This window comes from Podarcis erhardii, assembly GCF_964252035.2.
Source record: "Podarcis erhardii genome assembly, chromosome: 3".
NCBI classification, from domain to species: domain Eukaryota; kingdom Metazoa; phylum Chordata; class Lepidosauria; order Squamata; family Lacertidae; genus Podarcis; species Podarcis erhardii.
This window is the reverse complement of record NC_138507.1, coordinates 40390927-40407622: the sequence shown is the minus strand read 5'-3', so window position 1 is coordinate 40407622 and position 16696 is coordinate 40390927. Positions and strand designations below refer to the sequence as shown.

General features: G+C 42.7%; 1 protein-coding gene and 1 long non-coding RNA gene across 8 annotated transcripts in view; one reads left to right on the top strand and one right to left on the bottom strand.

Moving 5' to 3' along the window:
• The first annotated feature begins 324 nt into the window (after positions 1 to 324).
• Positions 325 to 16696, top strand: part of HMGN3 (high mobility group nucleosomal binding domain 3) — a 30029-nt gene continuing 13657 nt past the window's right edge. For 4 of the 6 annotated variants that reach the window (XM_081857521.1, XM_081857520.1, XM_081857517.1 and 1 more), the window contains exons 1-2: positions 11765 to 11826; positions 11959 to 12016. In XM_081857521.1, coding sequence (XP_081713647.1) covers positions 11780 to 11826; positions 11959 to 12016 — 105 coding nt within the window. In that variant the 5' untranslated portion in view covers positions 11765 to 11779. Of the gene's footprint in view, positions 676 to 1233; positions 1266 to 11764; positions 11827 to 11958; positions 12017 to 16696 lie in introns of those variants that run through there. The other 2 variants (XM_081857518.1, XM_081857519.1) reach the window with 2 other exon arrangements.
• LOC309339497 lies at positions 9942 to 13469 on the bottom strand. 2 transcript variants are annotated; one of them, XR_014155414.1, is made up of 2 exons: positions 12428 to 13469; positions 9942 to 11188 (listed from the first exon to the last, which is right to left on the bottom strand). It is a non-coding gene; the product is annotated as an uncharacterized lncRNA (long non-coding RNA). The 2 variants fall into 2 exon arrangements; XR_014155415.1 differs by lacking the exon at positions 12428 to 13469 and adding an exon at positions 11895 to 12017.

Here is a 16696-nt window from a genome sequence, read left to right as displayed (position 1 = left end):
GGTAGAAGAACATGTTAGGATCTTTGGAGGGGGGAAGCCAGTTGTGGCTAACGCGGAAGGGTGGCGAAGGAAGCAACCCTCCTCTCCCCGCTACACTCGGGGTAAATGGAGACGGGGCGATCCGCCTTTCTCCTTCCGACCTTCCTTTGGGAAGGAAGCCTCCGCGCGCCGCCGGCGGGCCAATGGCAGGATCCCGCCTCGCCCCTGCGTGCCCTGCATCTGAACCGCAAGGCCTTCCCCTCGCTAGTCGTCTGCGGCGGAGGGGGGGGGGGCTACCGGACGGGGGAGCCAATCGCGATCCAGAAGTGTGCAAATCCCCCCCCCCGACACACGCACACATGCGCGCGCTTCTCTTTCGCTCTCCGGACGAGGCGGGCGGTCGCTAGTGGCAGCGGGTGGAGGCCGCCGCTTGCGCCCCCAGGAAGGCTCCGCCGAGAGCGCCCAGGCTGCTGCCGCTGCTGCTGCTGCCACCGCTGCTCGTTGGGGCCGCCGCGGATCGGGGACATTTCGTAAGGCACCGCCGGAGGAGGACGCGAGATCTGCGCTTGTGCAGCGGCGGTGGCAGTCATAGCAGCAGCAGCAGCAGCAGCAGCAGCGAGCGAGCAATAGCGGCAGCCGCGTCTTCGTCGCTTTCCTTCGGCGGCCCGCAGAAGGGACATCATGCCGAAAAGAAAGGTGCGTGGAGGTCGCCTCCAGGTCTGAGTTAGAGGGAGGCAGGGCGAGGGGAAAGAAACGCACCATAAAAAGAAAACGCAGCCTTTGGCACCGCGCGGCATTTGCGTGGTTCCGGGAGGCCGCGCGGGTCGCGCACGACTTCAGCGTTGCTGCTGCTGTTGTTGCTGGAAGCGCCTGTTGCAAGAGAAGGCTTGTTGGGCGATCTCTGTAGTGTGACATGTGCGTGTGGCCTTCGACGTCTTGCACGTTTTAATGGCGTGTGTGTTTGTGTGATACAACCAGCCGTATGGACTCCTCGCTCCGTCCTTACCTACTTGTCCCCGGAGCTGCTTTTGCAGACACAACTCTTGCGCGCTCGCTGGCGCAACGTCGCGGCTACAGCGCCGCCGCCGCCGCTCCTTTCTCCGCCGGGGAAGAGTTGGCTGCTGACAAACTCCGAGCGGGAGGCTGTGCAAACTGCCTCTGTGTGTTGTTAGTGTGTGTGTGTTTGTGTGCATCTCCCCCTTCCCTCCCCCTTCGGGGACCTGCGCCCCTGCCTTGCGCCTGCCTCTCGTCTCCCTTGCAGCCTTGATGATGGTGGTGGCGCCAAGGTAACATGGAGAGACGGGGAGGGGGCAGACCAGAAAAGCCATATTTAGACCAAACGACACCCTTCTCCTCGCCTCCCGTGACAGACCCCGTATGTACCAACTCCGATGTCAATCAGGACAGGAGGCGGCATCGACGGCCTTGGGCAGCACAGGCTGCCGGGGATCTGCTCGCATACGAAGGCGGCAATAACGACGGAGAGTTTCCAAAGAGCACCCAGGGAGAGCGCTCTGGACGGCGGGGAGGAGCTCGGCACCCTCGGAGAGGAGGGAGGGGAGGCGAGAGGGAGGCCTCTCCGCCGATGCGCCGCTTGGCCTCGGAGAGTTTCCCACCTCCGCTGCCCATTCCTCGTTTCCTTCTCCTGCAGCTGTTGGGGAATTCCTGCGCCCCCTGCACTGCACTCCCCTCCCTCCCCAAATTCAGATCTCGTGCCTCCCCCTGTACCCTTGGATTTGGTGGTATGTTCCTTCCCTATCTCTCGATGCGCTTGTTTCTGGCAGGGAGTTGGTTTTGCATTTCACCCAGAAGCCAGCAAGGCAGGGCTGAAACGGTCAGAGGCAGTGCTTTTTTCCTCCGGGGGTACTCAAGGTTACCCCCTGCCCCCCAAAAGTTAAATGCTAAAAGTGCGGCACTTACTGTAACAACTTCATGGTGACTACCGGCACCTTTTTTAAAAAGAGCGTGAAGATATACAGTGGTACCTCTGGATACGAATGGGATCCGTTCCAGAGCCCCATTCGCATCTAGAAGCAAACGTAACTAGCGACAGCACGTCTGCGCATGCGCATGACGTCATTTTGAGCGTCTGCGCATGTGCAAGCGGCAAAACCTGGAAGTAATGCGCTCTGTTACTACGGAGCGCAACTCGAACGTGTTCACCCTGAGATATGACTCTATTGTTTCCCCCAAAATGGTGCCCTGAAGAAATTTGGGGCTGGGAACTTCACGGGATAAATGCTGAGGAGTTTGCATGTGTAACCAAAACCATGTGTAACCAAAACAACAACAAAATAGTCAAGGGATAGGGAATCTGTGGCACTCCTGATACTGCAATTCCCAGCACCTCAACCATTGGCCATGCCAGCTGGCTCTGATGGGAGTTGGAGTCTGCAGTGCCACAAAAGAGCGGCTTTCTCTACATAGAAATGGAATTTCTACAGAGGTTCTGTAGAAGTTAATATCTGAATAAAAGGTCCAATGGCTTCCTAAGGTCAGCAAGTTGTTTAAAACATTGAAATAAAACATGCTGTGCGGTTTTGACAAGAGGAAGAATAAATCCAAACTTGACAAAGTAAAACCAATACACCTGGCTTCGGGTGCCTTTTCTTGTATCTTAACAGCTTGTGTCCTTTCCTTTTCAACCCCCTCTTTTGATTTCACTCTGTAATACCTTGGAATCCGTTCTGGAAGTCCATTCAACTTCCAAAATGTTCGGAAACCAAGGCACAGCTTCCAATTGACTGCAGGAAGCTCCTGCAGCCAATCAGAAGCCACGGAAGCTGCGTTGGACGTTTGGGTTCCAAAGAACGTTCACAAACCGGAACACTCACTTCCAGGTTTGCAGTGTTCAGGAGCCACAACGTTCGACTCGCAAGGCGTTCGAATTCCGAGGTACGACTGTACAGAATGTAGATAACCATATTATCAAGAAAAGTATGAAACTCTATAGAGCTAGGGATTTCAACTCAAATGGCATTTAGATATATTTTGAAGTTTTAGCCATCAGTGGACTGGAAGACTCAAACACAAAGTATTTGTGCAGAAAGAAATCTATCAATTACTGAACTATAATACAGTGAATGGTCAGCGCTCTAAGCTCTTCCAGTTAGGCTTTCACATGTCTGCTGCTGTACTGAAAATACTGAATTAGCACTAAGTAAACCAGAGTTTTAGCATGGGATTTATAGCCCAATACTGCACTAGAACATTTGGTTTCCCCCCAAACCCTTTCATATACAGTGGTACCTCAGGTTACATACGCTTCAGGTTACAGACTTCGCTAACCTAGAAATAGTGCTTCAGGTTAAGAACTTTGCTTCAGGATAAGAACAGAAATCGTGCTCCGGCAGTGCAGCGGCAGCAGGAGGCCCCATTAGCTAAAGTGGTGCTTCAGGTTAAGAACAGTTTCAGGTTAAGAACGGACCTCCGGAATGAATTAAGTACTTAACCCGAGGTACTACAGTATAATGCTCAGAACAAATGTGCCGTCACCAAGACTGGAAGAGGGCAACCTTTTGAGGTTTACTGTGAAGCTATATGAGTAGTGTTTTGCATCGACCAGTAAAGAAATCTTGTCATGTGCCATATTAAGCTAGAGGTATGCGGTTATGCTGTTTTGGACACAGGACTTGGTGGTCTTATGGTGGAGCCCAGTGGGTTTTACTTTACTTTCTTCAGAATTGTAGTAACTGGGGAACTTGGTCATTCTGTAAAGTAGGAACATAAATTACTGCCCCAAACACAACTCTTAACAGCAGCACTGTGGAAATAATTTGCTGTACATAAAAGCGAAATTTGTTTTTAACGCTTTGCCTTTGCAGGTCTGGTTAGGTGACAGTAAATGCAAATGCAGCTTTAAGTCAGACAGTGACCTGCTTTGTACATAATACTAAGCTGTGTTTTGGACAGACAGTGAGCTAACTATGAGTTGTTCTAGAGAAAAACAAGCTATGATTTGTTTCTCTAAAGTTTGCTCTGATTTCCACCAGCTCTTGCTTCATGCTCTTGTAGTTTAGTGAGCTTCTGGGGAAGGGTGGTCAAGCAAACTATGGTTAAGGAAGGGTGCTTGGTTTACATATAATGCCAAGCCATGGTTAAAAGAAATGGATGTTTGTGTAAGCCCAACAACAAACCATGGCTTCAGATCAGCATTATGTGTGAGCAAGCCACTGGTTTCAGATGCTCTGTGGTTCTTTAAACTCAGCTCCACCCATTGTTACAGCTTTTAATGATTTGTTGTTAGACCATTTTCTTTTTAAAACATTTTCTTTACAACCCCCTCAGTCATTGTAATGTTACCTTTAAATAAGAGGTTGGCGGAGGGAAGGTTTCACTAGTAAAGCAAGCACTTTGAATTGTTTTTAGGGTTTTCAACCTGAAAATATCAGCTCCTGATGTAATATTGGATCTTTATAGTGAACAGAGCAATCCCGTTTTGCATGTATGGGAACCAGTAGCTCTTCAGATGTTGTTGGACTGATCCCTGGCCATGCTTGTTGGCACTGATCTGAGTTGGAATCTGCAGGTTTCCCCTATCTGCTGTACAACAGTTACATTGAGGGGCCAATCCCTGATTTCCAACCACTCACCCACTAGTTTACTTTCTGTCTTTGTCCATCCAACTCTCTGACCACGCTCTCTTGGAGTTACATCCTGAAGCCACTTGAAGCCAGATCAAATTATTATAGAATCATAGAATCATGTGAGTAAGCGGATCCCCGTCTGCCACTTAAAAACAAACAAACATGTTATTGTAAATATAGAAAAAGCATTCATGATACTATAGTCATTCATCATGCTATAAATAACAAATAAAGAAGAGGTTATTCTAAACCAGAGAAAATAGTAAAAACAGATTTCAGACCTTCAGATTTTTCATTCCAGAAAGATTGAAAACCACACACGTTCTCTGTTGGGCAGCATCTAGGATGGAGGAGTTCCTGATGGGGAAATAAAGAATTGGGTGTCACTAGAATTGCAACTTGCATGTGCATGTAAAATGGAACTTAGACTGCATGCACACTGCAGTTTACTTTCCTCCTTGTGCCTTCTCACTACTAGTTTGGAAAGTAGCTTGCACAGGGCTTTAGCCACAATCTGTATCTATCCTGGTGTTTGTACAGTAGTACTTCTGGTTACATATGCTTCAGGTTACATACGCTTCAGGTTACAGACTCCTCTAACCCATAAATAGTACCTCAGGTTAAGAGAAGAGTTTGGATTTGATATCCCGCCTTTCACTCCCTTTTAAGGAGTCTCAAAGCGGCTAACATTCTCCTTTCCCTTCCTCCCCCACAACAAACACTCTGTGAGGTGAGTGGGGCTGAGAGACTTCAGAGAAGTGTGACTGGCCCAAGGTCACTCAGCAGCTGCATGTGGAGGAGCGGAGACACGAACCCGGTTCCCCAGATTACGAGACTACCGCTCTTAACTACTACACCACACCAGGATGAGAACAGAAATTGTGCTCCGGAGGCGCAGCAGCAGCAGGAGACCCCATTAGCTAAAGTGGTGCTTCAGGTTAAGAACAGTTTCAGGTTAAGAACGGACCCCTGGAACGAATTAAGTACTTAACCTGAGATACCACTGTACTGCCTTTTGATGGGTTCTCCCCTAAACCAGCTTTGATCTGAATAGAGAAAAAGAACAACCTAGCTGCATTATAAGCTGGTAGGTAATGTGTACACAGCCTTGTTTAGTGAACAGTATACACACCCTCCAACGTTTCTCCGATGAAAATGGGAACATCCTATTCCATAATGATTTTACTGTTTATACCCCACACATCTTACTGGTCTGCCCTAGCCGCTCTGGGCAGCTTCCAATATATATAAAAACACAATAGAACATTAAACATTTTAAAAACTGCCCTATACTGGATTGCCTTCAGACGGCTTAGGGGGTCAGATAATTCCATACACTCCAACATTTCGCCAATGAAAATAGGGACATCCTAAGGAAAAGGGGGACATTCCAGGGTTAAATCAGGAACTGGGATGGCTTCTCTAAATCAGGGACATCCCTGAAAGATAGAGACACTTGGAGGGTCTGCAGTATAAAACCAGTGACTGAAAAAGGACTGTGGCCCTGCTCTTCCACTTTGAAAGCAGACCTCTTCACTTTGGCTTCATTCGTTTATTTCATATAATTTATATACCTCTCGTTTGTAAAAAGAAACCTCAGAGTGGTTTACAAAAAGAATAAAACAATGAAATTATCAGTAAAAATAATTAAAAACAATTAGTTTAAGCATTCAAATGATAATTAAAATCTGCACAAGCTAACAACCCATTAAAACACATAGAAACATTCTACATATCTGGGTAGGATTGTTTAACCAAAAATGTTTTTAACAGCCGCCCAAAAAGAGTACAGTGGTACCTCGGGTTAAGTACTTAATTTGTTCCGGAGGTCCGTTCTTAACCTGAAACTGTTCTTAACCTGAAGCACCACTTTAGCTAATGGGGCCTCCTGCTGCCGCCGCGCTGCCGGAGCACGATTTCTGTTCTCATCCTGAAGCAAAGTTCTTAACCTGAAGCACTATTTCTGGGTTAGTGGAGTCTGTAACCTGAAGCGTACGTAACCTGAAGCGTATGTAACCTGAGGTACAGTGAAGGCGCCTGCCTGATGTTAGTAGGCAGGGAGTTCCAAAGTTTGAGTGTTTCTGCACTGGAAGTTTGAATTCTTACAAATGCAGAACAAGTATTATGTGGCACCTATAACAGTGCCAGCTCTGCAGATTGAAGCGGTTGTGTGTGCCTTCTGTCTTCACCTCCACTGAGGTATTTTATTGGTGATATTGCTGTTGACAAACGGTAAATTGCCTGATAGCTGAGCTTGTTAGGGCTAGATCAAAAAAGAGCACTTATGTAAAACAAATTGCTCAGATGGGGAGCTGGAGATTACTATAAGTAGAAGTGGAATGTCACTAAAGCTGGGTGACTTCTGAAGCCCAACTCCCTGCTGCTTTACAAAATAGATAAATAAAATGTATTAAAAATATTCACGACCTGGCATTCCGCTATACACCTCAAGATGTTCTGTACTCTGGGGGAGGGGGGAGGGAGGAAAAATGGGGGGGGGGAATAAGTATATGTTTTTGGATAATATGTCTTCTTATAACTTTGAATTAAAAAAATTAAAAATAAAATAAAATAAACAATGGTACAAAATAATAAAGGTGCAATGATTAGGGGGAAAAAAGATGTTCTGTACTCTGCAACATTGGAAATCACCTTTCCAGAGTCAGCTTCTTAAGTGTGCTGCTTGTTTTGTAATCCAGTCAAGCAGTGCTATCATAACGTACACCTCTGCCATTGAATATCCAGCAGTTTTGCATCCACCTACCCCATGGCAGTCCTTAAAAACCTACCAAAAATGGTGGGACGTTTGCTTTTTTTTTTTTAAAAAAAAAGACCACAATTCTAATGGTAGTGTTTAAATTTTATAGACATGGAAGCAAAAGTAAAAGATAAAGTAGTGTGTGCCTACTCAGGAGCTTCAGATATGCTTTCACAAAAATTTGTTTGCTGTACTGTGTTCATTTGTAACCTCTGGTATGTCGCCTCGTGTTCTGTGCTACTCTCTGCAAGGAAACCAGTGTGTAGGTACCCTTGGCCCAGGAAGCAAAAACATACTACCTTCATATCCTTCTCTATACTAAATCTGCTGATTTGTAATGACAGGTACCTGTCAAGGCTATGCAGGCCAATAAATCAATACAGAAATCTTCAGCTTTTTGCCAGGTACAGTAAACAATAATGTTCGCTAGATAGCAGTTCCCAATTTAAAATAAGCAAGTGTCCATAATCCATATATACACACAGGTGGTTGGTTTTTTTTTTTAAAAAAAAAGAAAGATTGAATCAGAGATGAGATTGCAAATAGGTTTTCAGCAGATCAGTAAGAATGTTAGACTCAAATGGATCAATTTCGTTGATAAGCTCTGTACTCCCAGAACAGTTTGTACAAATGTAAAAGAAGACTGTTGGTAGTTGAAATATCCTACGATTTACATTCTTATTCTTGGACCACAGTTTAGTTACCCAGGACTGAATTGCATGGGGTTGGATCCAGGCTAAAGTTATTTGAACCTGGTTCTTGTTAAAAATCAATGGGATTTGAGTTAAATTCTGACTAATGCCTGATTAAATTCAGTGGAACCCAAGCTTAACTAACTTTGTCTGAACCCATAGATTACAGTGAAACTTTTGAAGCATGTTCTGAGGATCTAGGCTGCGAGGCTGAGATCTGAAGCTGCATTTTATTTGAAAATCAACAATATGTAATTGCTCTGTTCATTAAAATGGTGCCTCTTTATTAATCAGGGCAGTAGAAGTTTTTAATGCAAGTGTTGGTAAAAACTGCAGTAGTAAGCACTATCTTAAAAGAGGGATTCTCTCTTTTCACACGTACAAGAGGAATGCCTTCTTTTAAATGATGCCAGCTATTGCATGTGTGTGCATTATCTAAAAACAAAGAAAATGTGCCCCTGTCTTGTTTCAGAAATACTAGGTTGGATGCAGGTAGAGGCGAGCAGACAGAGGTGTTGTTTTGTGAACTGTTGTACAAGCACATTGTGAAATGTCGTTTACAAATGGAAACACACCTCTGGTTTTTAGTCATCTTTTTCTCACAAAAGGATCTTGCACTAAATATGAAAAAGCTAAATATGTGTGAAGAAGCCCTTTGCTCCCGTCTAACTTAATGTTTGTACCTATATGCACATTTAACTGGTAGATATATTAATCAATTAAACACATACAGCTTATGATTAAAAATATTTAACTGGGTTGCAGCCCTAATTTAAATATATTGTTTGTCTAACAGAAGATGCATCAAACCAAATGCATATATTTTGATAAAGAGCAATCACTTTGATCACCACCTAGAACCTGAGGACAAGCATTTGAGGCCTTTTTGTGCCTGTAAGTCTAAGTTTGGGAATCTATGGTTATGCTACAACTTCCATTATCTCTGGTCCTGCTGGTTGGTATTGATGGGAATTGGGAGTCCAACAATATTTGGAGGGCTACACAGGTTCTCTTTCCCTGCTGTAAATAGACCTTGGAGGCTGGGTATTGAGTGGTGTACTGCAGGTTGTTGTGCACAAATTATACCTGTTTCAAATTTATTTATATTATTTTATATTTTATTTATTATTTTCATAGCCCACATTTCCTCCCAAGGAGCTTAAGGCAGCATACAGCAGCAACCCTGTGAGATAGAATCATAGAATTGTAGATTGGGATTAATAATAATAATAATAATAATAATAATAATAATAATTATACCCCGCCCATCTGGCTGGGTTTCCCCAGCCACTCTGGCCAGCTCCCAATAGAATATTAAAACCACAATAAATACATCAAACACTAAAAACTTCCCTAAACAGGGCTGCCTTCAGATGTTTTCTAAAAGTCAAGTAGTTGTTTCTTTCTCTGGAAAGGGTCTTGGGGTCATAGACCAACCCCCTGCAGGCTGAGAGTGAGTGACTGCCCCAAGGTTTCCCAATAAGCTTCATGACCATGTGGGGGATTTGAACCCTGTTCTCCCAGGTCCTAGTTCAACACTACACTACGTTGGCTCTCAGAGTTGGCTCGGTTGGTAGAGCTTGAGACTCTGGATCTCAGAGTCGTGAGTTTGAGCCCACCTATGGGCAAAGATTCCTGCATCGCAGGAGGCTGGAATAGATGACCTTCGAGCTCCCTTCCAACTTTGCTATTCTATGCTTCTGAGTTTCAAAAGTGTTGGTCCTGTGTCCATTACTGGATCTCTTGAATTTACCAGGCTAGATTCCAAGGGCAAAGACGGATCAGGTACAGTGCAGAGGAGGCACAGGGGTTTCTTCTGTGTCCTGCAATCAATTGTGTGTGAGGTGTGCACGCTCTTTTAATAATAATTTTTATTAGACTTTTGAGAATAAATATAAAAGCAGGATAAAGTACAGTACACTGATACAGTTGCAGTACACTTTTATACTTCACTTAGCAAACATACATAGAACCACTATAACAAATAAACAAACTAATTGAAACAAAACTAAATCCCCCTCGCTCCCCTCAGTAGGTTTTTGTTGTTGTTGCTGTTCTCTGTTATTTTGATGAATAATTCATTGAGTAATTTTGAATAGATAATTTTGGCTGTGGAAATACAGCAAAGATTTAAAGAGTTGTGTTTTGTTTTTTGTGTTTTGTTTTTTTAAAAAGGGGTTAAAAATGTGTATGGCTACAATCCATATTCTACTGAAGAGCAAGCTCCATTGAAGTTAATGGGACTGACTTCTAACTAATAAGCTAGTAACTAGGATCAGCCTGTATATCAGGATTGGGAAGATGCTCGAAATTCATAGGGTTGCGTCCAAACAAATCCTTTGTGTGCACAGAGTGAATTCTGCAAGCACAGTGGAATTTCCATTTACTTTCTTTCCCCCGGTGTGCTCCCAAATCTGCCCTGGGGTCCCCCCCCCCAACTCTCTGGTGTAGATTTTGGGGTGGAGAAAGAGATGGAGGGGTAGTTCAGTTTTGCTCACAGAAGTGATTTGGAGCAAGCAGCAATTTATCTCGATAAAATCCATAGTGTCAGGTTTTTCACTTGGTGTTGATGTGCCTGGAGGTTTTTGTTTTTTAGCCCGGTGTGTATGAACCTGCGTGTGTTTTGATGTCTTCAAGTCATGTGGCTATGTCGCCATGATCCAAAAATTTCCTGCAGCTGTTGGAGCTCTGCCTCAAATGTGGAGTTTCCACATCCAGAAATGTTGCCCAGTTTATTTCAGCGAAGGCTGTCAATTGCACATACATTCCTTTGTGTGACACACACACAGATAGATAGATTGTATTGACGTAAACAAGAAACTTGGCTCACATTGCCCACTGTTTTTCTGCTCTTGGACTCTTCAAGGCTAAGGCCTCACTTTATGGAACTCTGTGGGCCTTGCTTCTGAGTCACTGTGCGTAAGATGGGACTGGCAGTGTATTAAGCTTTAGTGCCTAGTTCATTCACATTTCAGGAAAGTGTCACTTCATGATGTTGACATTACCCTCTTAAGGATTAGAAAATTATCATTCTGCTTCCAGTGCATATTTTTAGAATTTAAATCTTTGTGAAGGAGTGAAACTGTTTCAGCCATTTTGTGTGCTTTGTTCTGGATTGTAAAATGGTTTCTTTTAGTTAGTTTGCTCTTTGCAGGAGGGTCAAATTTTCAGCCCTAGAAAAGGAAAATTAAGAGTGAAATGAAACAGTAAAATAGAAAGAGGGGGCTGGGAAAGAAAGCAAAGAAATTGTGGGAGCGAGAAACCCACAGAGAACTCGGCTGCCCTTCTGATTGGCCAAGACATTGGAATAGGGAGCGGAAATAATGTATATAAGTAAAGCTGATAAGTATCGTTTGACCTTTGTTTGAAGAAACGACAAAGCTAAAATCAGAGAAAAGAAGCTAGGATGGAGAGGAGGGATGCAGTAAACCTAGAATCCAGAAGCTGAACTGAGAGAACTAATGACTTGAGTAAGGAAACAATATAAACTAGGTTTATCTGGATGTGTTTTCTTCTTTTATATTTCAGGAGTGGCTCGCCTAGTGGGGCAGAGCTGCAGCAGTCGCCTCCCGGCATTGGTGTCAGGTTTGGGGCCCTGCTTCACTTGGCAAGCCACTCCTGATATATTTTTTTTAATTTGCTCTTTTGGTTAACTGTTCAAACTGTTACTAAAAACTGGCTCACTTTATGTGTGGCCTTACTATTCGCCCCATTCCTCCTAGCCAGGCCATGCTACCCAGAGAAATGGCTAGGCCACTAAATAAATGGCAGAGGTGAACATCCTGTTATGTGGAAGCAATCAGGGAATAAGGTATCTTCTTGGTGGTCGTGTTTAGGACCAAGGAAGAAAGGGCTGGATTAGTGGGTTTCCTCACTTACCTGCTTCTTACGGTGCAGGGCAGGCTGCTGTCCATGGTCTCATACTCATATTTTCTTCTCTTAGATGTCATTACATATTTAATGGGAGCATCTACATAGCTGTGGAAGCACATTTTATTATGGTATGCGCATTTAGTATGAAGATGCAGGTTGCAACTCAAAACTCTCAAACTACACTGGTACCTCGGTTTAAGAACAGCCCTTTTACAAACTATTCGGTTTACGAACTCTACAAAACTGGAAGTAGTGTCCTGGTTTGTGAACTTTACCTTGGTCTAAGAACAAAATCTGAATGGTGGAAGGGCACCGGCGGTGGGAGGCCTCATTAGGTTTTGGTTTAAGAACATATTTCCGGAACAGATTAAGTTTGTAAACCGAGGTACCACTGTACTAGAATAAGGTACAAATACAAAAGGTGGTAGTCTAGAGAGGTGCTTTGGCCTACATATTCTCTAAAGGACTTTGAAAAGAAATTAAATGGCAATGGTTCATGCCAGAGAAGAAGCACTTCTCTGGGAAACATTTGTACTGACTAAGGGTGGGATCCTTGTGCTGGCTGGGCTTTCCAGCATGGCCACATCTCTGCTGCTCATAGTGTCCTCAGCCAAAGGGGCAGGGGGCACTGATCTGATCAGGTCTGATGCTGTCACATGATGGCGGTGAGACCAGCTTGGCAGCCAGCAGATGCACAGCCGGCTCAGCCCCACCCTGAGAATGCTCTGTTTTTTTGAGGCCTTCCGTTGGCTCTCGCCAATGGATCTCCTGCCCACCTGCACCTTTGGCAGGTGGTAGCAGGAGATTGGCAGTGATGGAGTGACATGGGAGCCACGCTGAGCCAGGGGAGGACGTGGCCACAAGTAGCTTTTTAGCTAAATCAAGATCTGGGTGTTTCGAAACAGACCAATGATGTGGGGGAGAAAACTTTCCATTCCAGTCCCTTATTTTTCCACCGAAAGAAATCCATTTCAAGAAGATTATTCGTTCCATCAACAGTTAGTAGCAATGGCAATATTGTGTAAGTTCTAAAGTTGTAACTGATGATTTTCTGGATATTTTTCTTAGGTAGTGTGTTAGGGAGCACATAACATGCTTTATTTATTTTTAGATAGAGGTACAAACAAGTGCATATACTAAACCAAACTCAAATTAATACTGTAAATTTACCTAATTGGCTGTGTAGGTCAGATTAGCACCAAACCTAAAATTTTTAACATTGCTAAAATGGAATGGAAGCATATCCTGCTGTTTACATATTACACTTAAGCTACATTTAAGTGTGCATTCTTTATTCTTGAATCAAATACTACTTACTGTTTATATACCTGCTACTTGGAGAGTTTTTGTTTTTTTTAATCCTTCCCCCAAATAAATCAAACATGTTAAAGCAGATCACACTGTAAATATTTAGGGCGCATCAGAAAAAAACCATCCAGTTCAAATCACAGGATATGGTAAAGGCTGCTGTTTAAATTTAAAATGTGAAAATTCTATTGAGCCCATGCAAGCATGTAGTTTTTATACATCGAAAAAGAGGGCTTGTATTAATGCTGATTAGGTAATTGATGAAAGATGCATTCCATATACAGTGGTGCCCCGCAAGACGAACGCCTCGCAAGATGGAAAACCCGCTAGACGAAAGGGTTTTCTGTTTTGGAGGCGCTTCGCAAAACGAATTTCCCTATGGGCTTGCTTCGCAAGACAAAAATGTCTTGCGAGTTCCTGCGGGGTTTTTTCCCTCCCCCCCCTTTTCCTAAGCCCTAAGCTGCTTATCAGCTGATCCGCTGATAAGCCGCTTATCAGCTGATCCGCTAAAAGCCGCTAAACCACTAATAGCGCTAATCCGCTAAGCTGTCAATGGGCTTGCTTCGCAAGACGAAAAAACCGCTATACGAAGAGCCTCACAGAACGGATTAATTTCGTCTTGCGAGGCACCACTGTACAAGAGACCTGAATTTTGAACATACCTATATACAATATACATACACTGAATATTTCAGAATGTATGGAATGCTTGTAGTTGTTCTATTTTAATACTTTTTAAAACCTTCCTGATGTTTAAAAGTCACATAGTAGCATTGTTATTTGTCATTTTCATGGGTTGTTTTAAGAAGAATGTCCATAGTAAGTAAAAAGCAGTTTGAGTTTGCCTAGGCTTTCTGTGATTGCAGAATTTTTATGTCCCATGGAGAGCAATAGCCAGTATATCAGCAAACCAAACTAGTGAGATTCCCATTGGTTTTTTGAAATACAGAGTATTGTGGTAGTGCTTTTGATCTATCATCCCACTCTGAAAACTGAATGTGTGGTTTGAGAAAACTCCTGGTTTCTTAAAAAAATAATTATGCTTTATTTGATATGCCCAGAGGTGCTAGTCAAAATTCAGGGGCGAACATTTAAACAATCCCCACCCCATAATATACATATATTAGATACATACGTAATTCTGATGCCTACTTTAGAAGCTTAGAATAAATTTATGGACTTGTTAAAGGTATTTCATAGGCTAGATAGAAGCCCTATTCACATGTTACTCTGTTATTAGGAGAAATCTCTACTACCTGTGTTAGACTGTCTGTCTGTCTGTCTGCCTGCCTGTCTATTTTTGTGAAGTGTAGTGCTTAGGAAAGAATTCCCTAGATGCTGACCAATGTAGGTGCAGGATTTTTAATTGCACACAACAACTCAGAAATCTTTATGAAAACGTCCAATTTTTCATGTTTCAGATGGTGGGGAAATCTGTTTGCTAATACTGTACTACTATATAAATAACTTTTGAAAAAGCAGATACGAGTAATCACAGCTTCAACAAAACGAGGACAACATACTGTACCGAGTTTACAAAATATATTTGGTCAGAATATACATTAAGGCTGCCATTTTGATCCTGCTTCTCTAGGAGTGAGCCCCAGGGAACTTACTTCTGAGTAGGCATGCCTTGGATAGTATTATAAGAGGCATTTTCATTTTGCAGTTAAAAGGGAACAAAAGGAGGAAAGGAAAACTAGACGCATGCTTAGAACTGTAGGAGCCAGAAGTCCAAAATATTCTCTCAGTTCTGTTGTGTCTTTCTCTGTGTTGGAGAGGATGAGAGCAGCCATGCCAATTGTATTTTAAAAATCATTTTTCCACACCTACAATTTCAGAGCTCTTGCTGAGCTATTGGCCTGGTTTGGGAATATTTTTCCCCTTCAGTCAGCAGTAATGGTAATTGAAGCAGTTAATAAGGCAAGGCTTATCAATACATTTTGTCTCGTCACCAGCTCATAGCAACACTGCATTTAAATTCAGGAGATTCTGCAAAAGAATAATTTACAGAGTGTCTTAGAGAATCCAATTTCACCCTTCACCTCCTTCCACTCATGCCCCTCAACTTTTGGCATTTACACCAAATGTTTGCCACAATACAATATTCACCACAGCTTATGATGAAGCTTTTATTATTACTAAGGCTTTTTATTAACACGCATTTTGGAGCACAAATCTCCTAACTTTCACTCCCTCTCTCTATTACTAAGTTATTAACCTTGAAGAAATTGGGCATTAATTCTATACAAGGGGCTTTTGCATATTTTGTTTCTTTTGCGGTTTCCATCAAGAGTAATATATTAATACAGTAGATCTTTAAGCAGTTTAAACTGTTACAGTCTATATATCATTACAGTCTATATAGCAGAACTTTTTTTTTAAAAGGAAATCTTTTTTCTTGAAGGGTTTGTTCTTACTCTTATGGTCACAAGACTGCAGCGTAAATTTTCGTTCCTTTGCATACTTACTTGGAAGTATTTTGTGTAAAGTTTAGAGTTGTTTGTATGATGACATCTGTAGAATAATGTATTTTTAACATTGGCTCAAGAGAGCCAATGTGGTATAGTGTTGGGATGTGAAATTAAGATGTGAAACTTCTCGAACAGTGATCTTGGCCCCTTCATAGGATGCTTGTGTGGATGAACTATATGCTACCTTAAGATCCTTTGTGGAAGTCTGAGATTTAGACTACTGGCTGATTTGGAAGGTCAAGGTGTGATTGCTTGTAAAATAAAGATGGCAGGAGCTGTGAACAGCTAAGTTCACCTCCCGCCCTATTAAGTGCAAACATAGCTGCTCCATGAAGTAACTGATCACATCTGCCCTATTTACTGATGTGGCTGATCGGAGACCATTTTTGAGGGAAAGCACATAGGATACTTACCATGGGACAGGATAATATCCCAGGCACTTTTTCTAAACAGTTGAATAATAATATGATACTGGTGTCTGTGAATTAATTTCAGTTTTGTTTTCCCTGCCTGACATCTAATAATCTAAAATAATTCCAGATTTGGGACTCCTTCTTTTCTCTCTCTCTTGTTAAGGTTTTGCCTCTGAAATTTCATTTTATCCATCAAAACCTTTAAACAAACCAGAACACACTGGTAAATTCTAAAAATGTAGGCTTTGATTATCTTTTTATTTTATTATTTATTTGTGTTGCATTCTTTTCAATAAAGCTACCCCAGTGGCAGCTGACAAACATTGTAAAAGACTGTACACAGTAAAATCACAGGTATTTTTATTATTTTTAAAAGCCATGATTTGGAAAACAAAACCCACAGGCCTATATTTTCCTGAGACATGCAATTCCAGATCACTGGGCAAGTCTGTCTTGTAGCATGCGTCATCTCCGCTGAAGTTCTTTTCCCCCCTTTTGTTTTCTTTCCTTGTTAAATTTGCAAATAAAAAATGATTTTTTTAAAAAAAAAATCACTGGGCCATCCACCAGAATCGAAATATATGCTGGTTTAAGAATTTTACTGTTCTTGTTA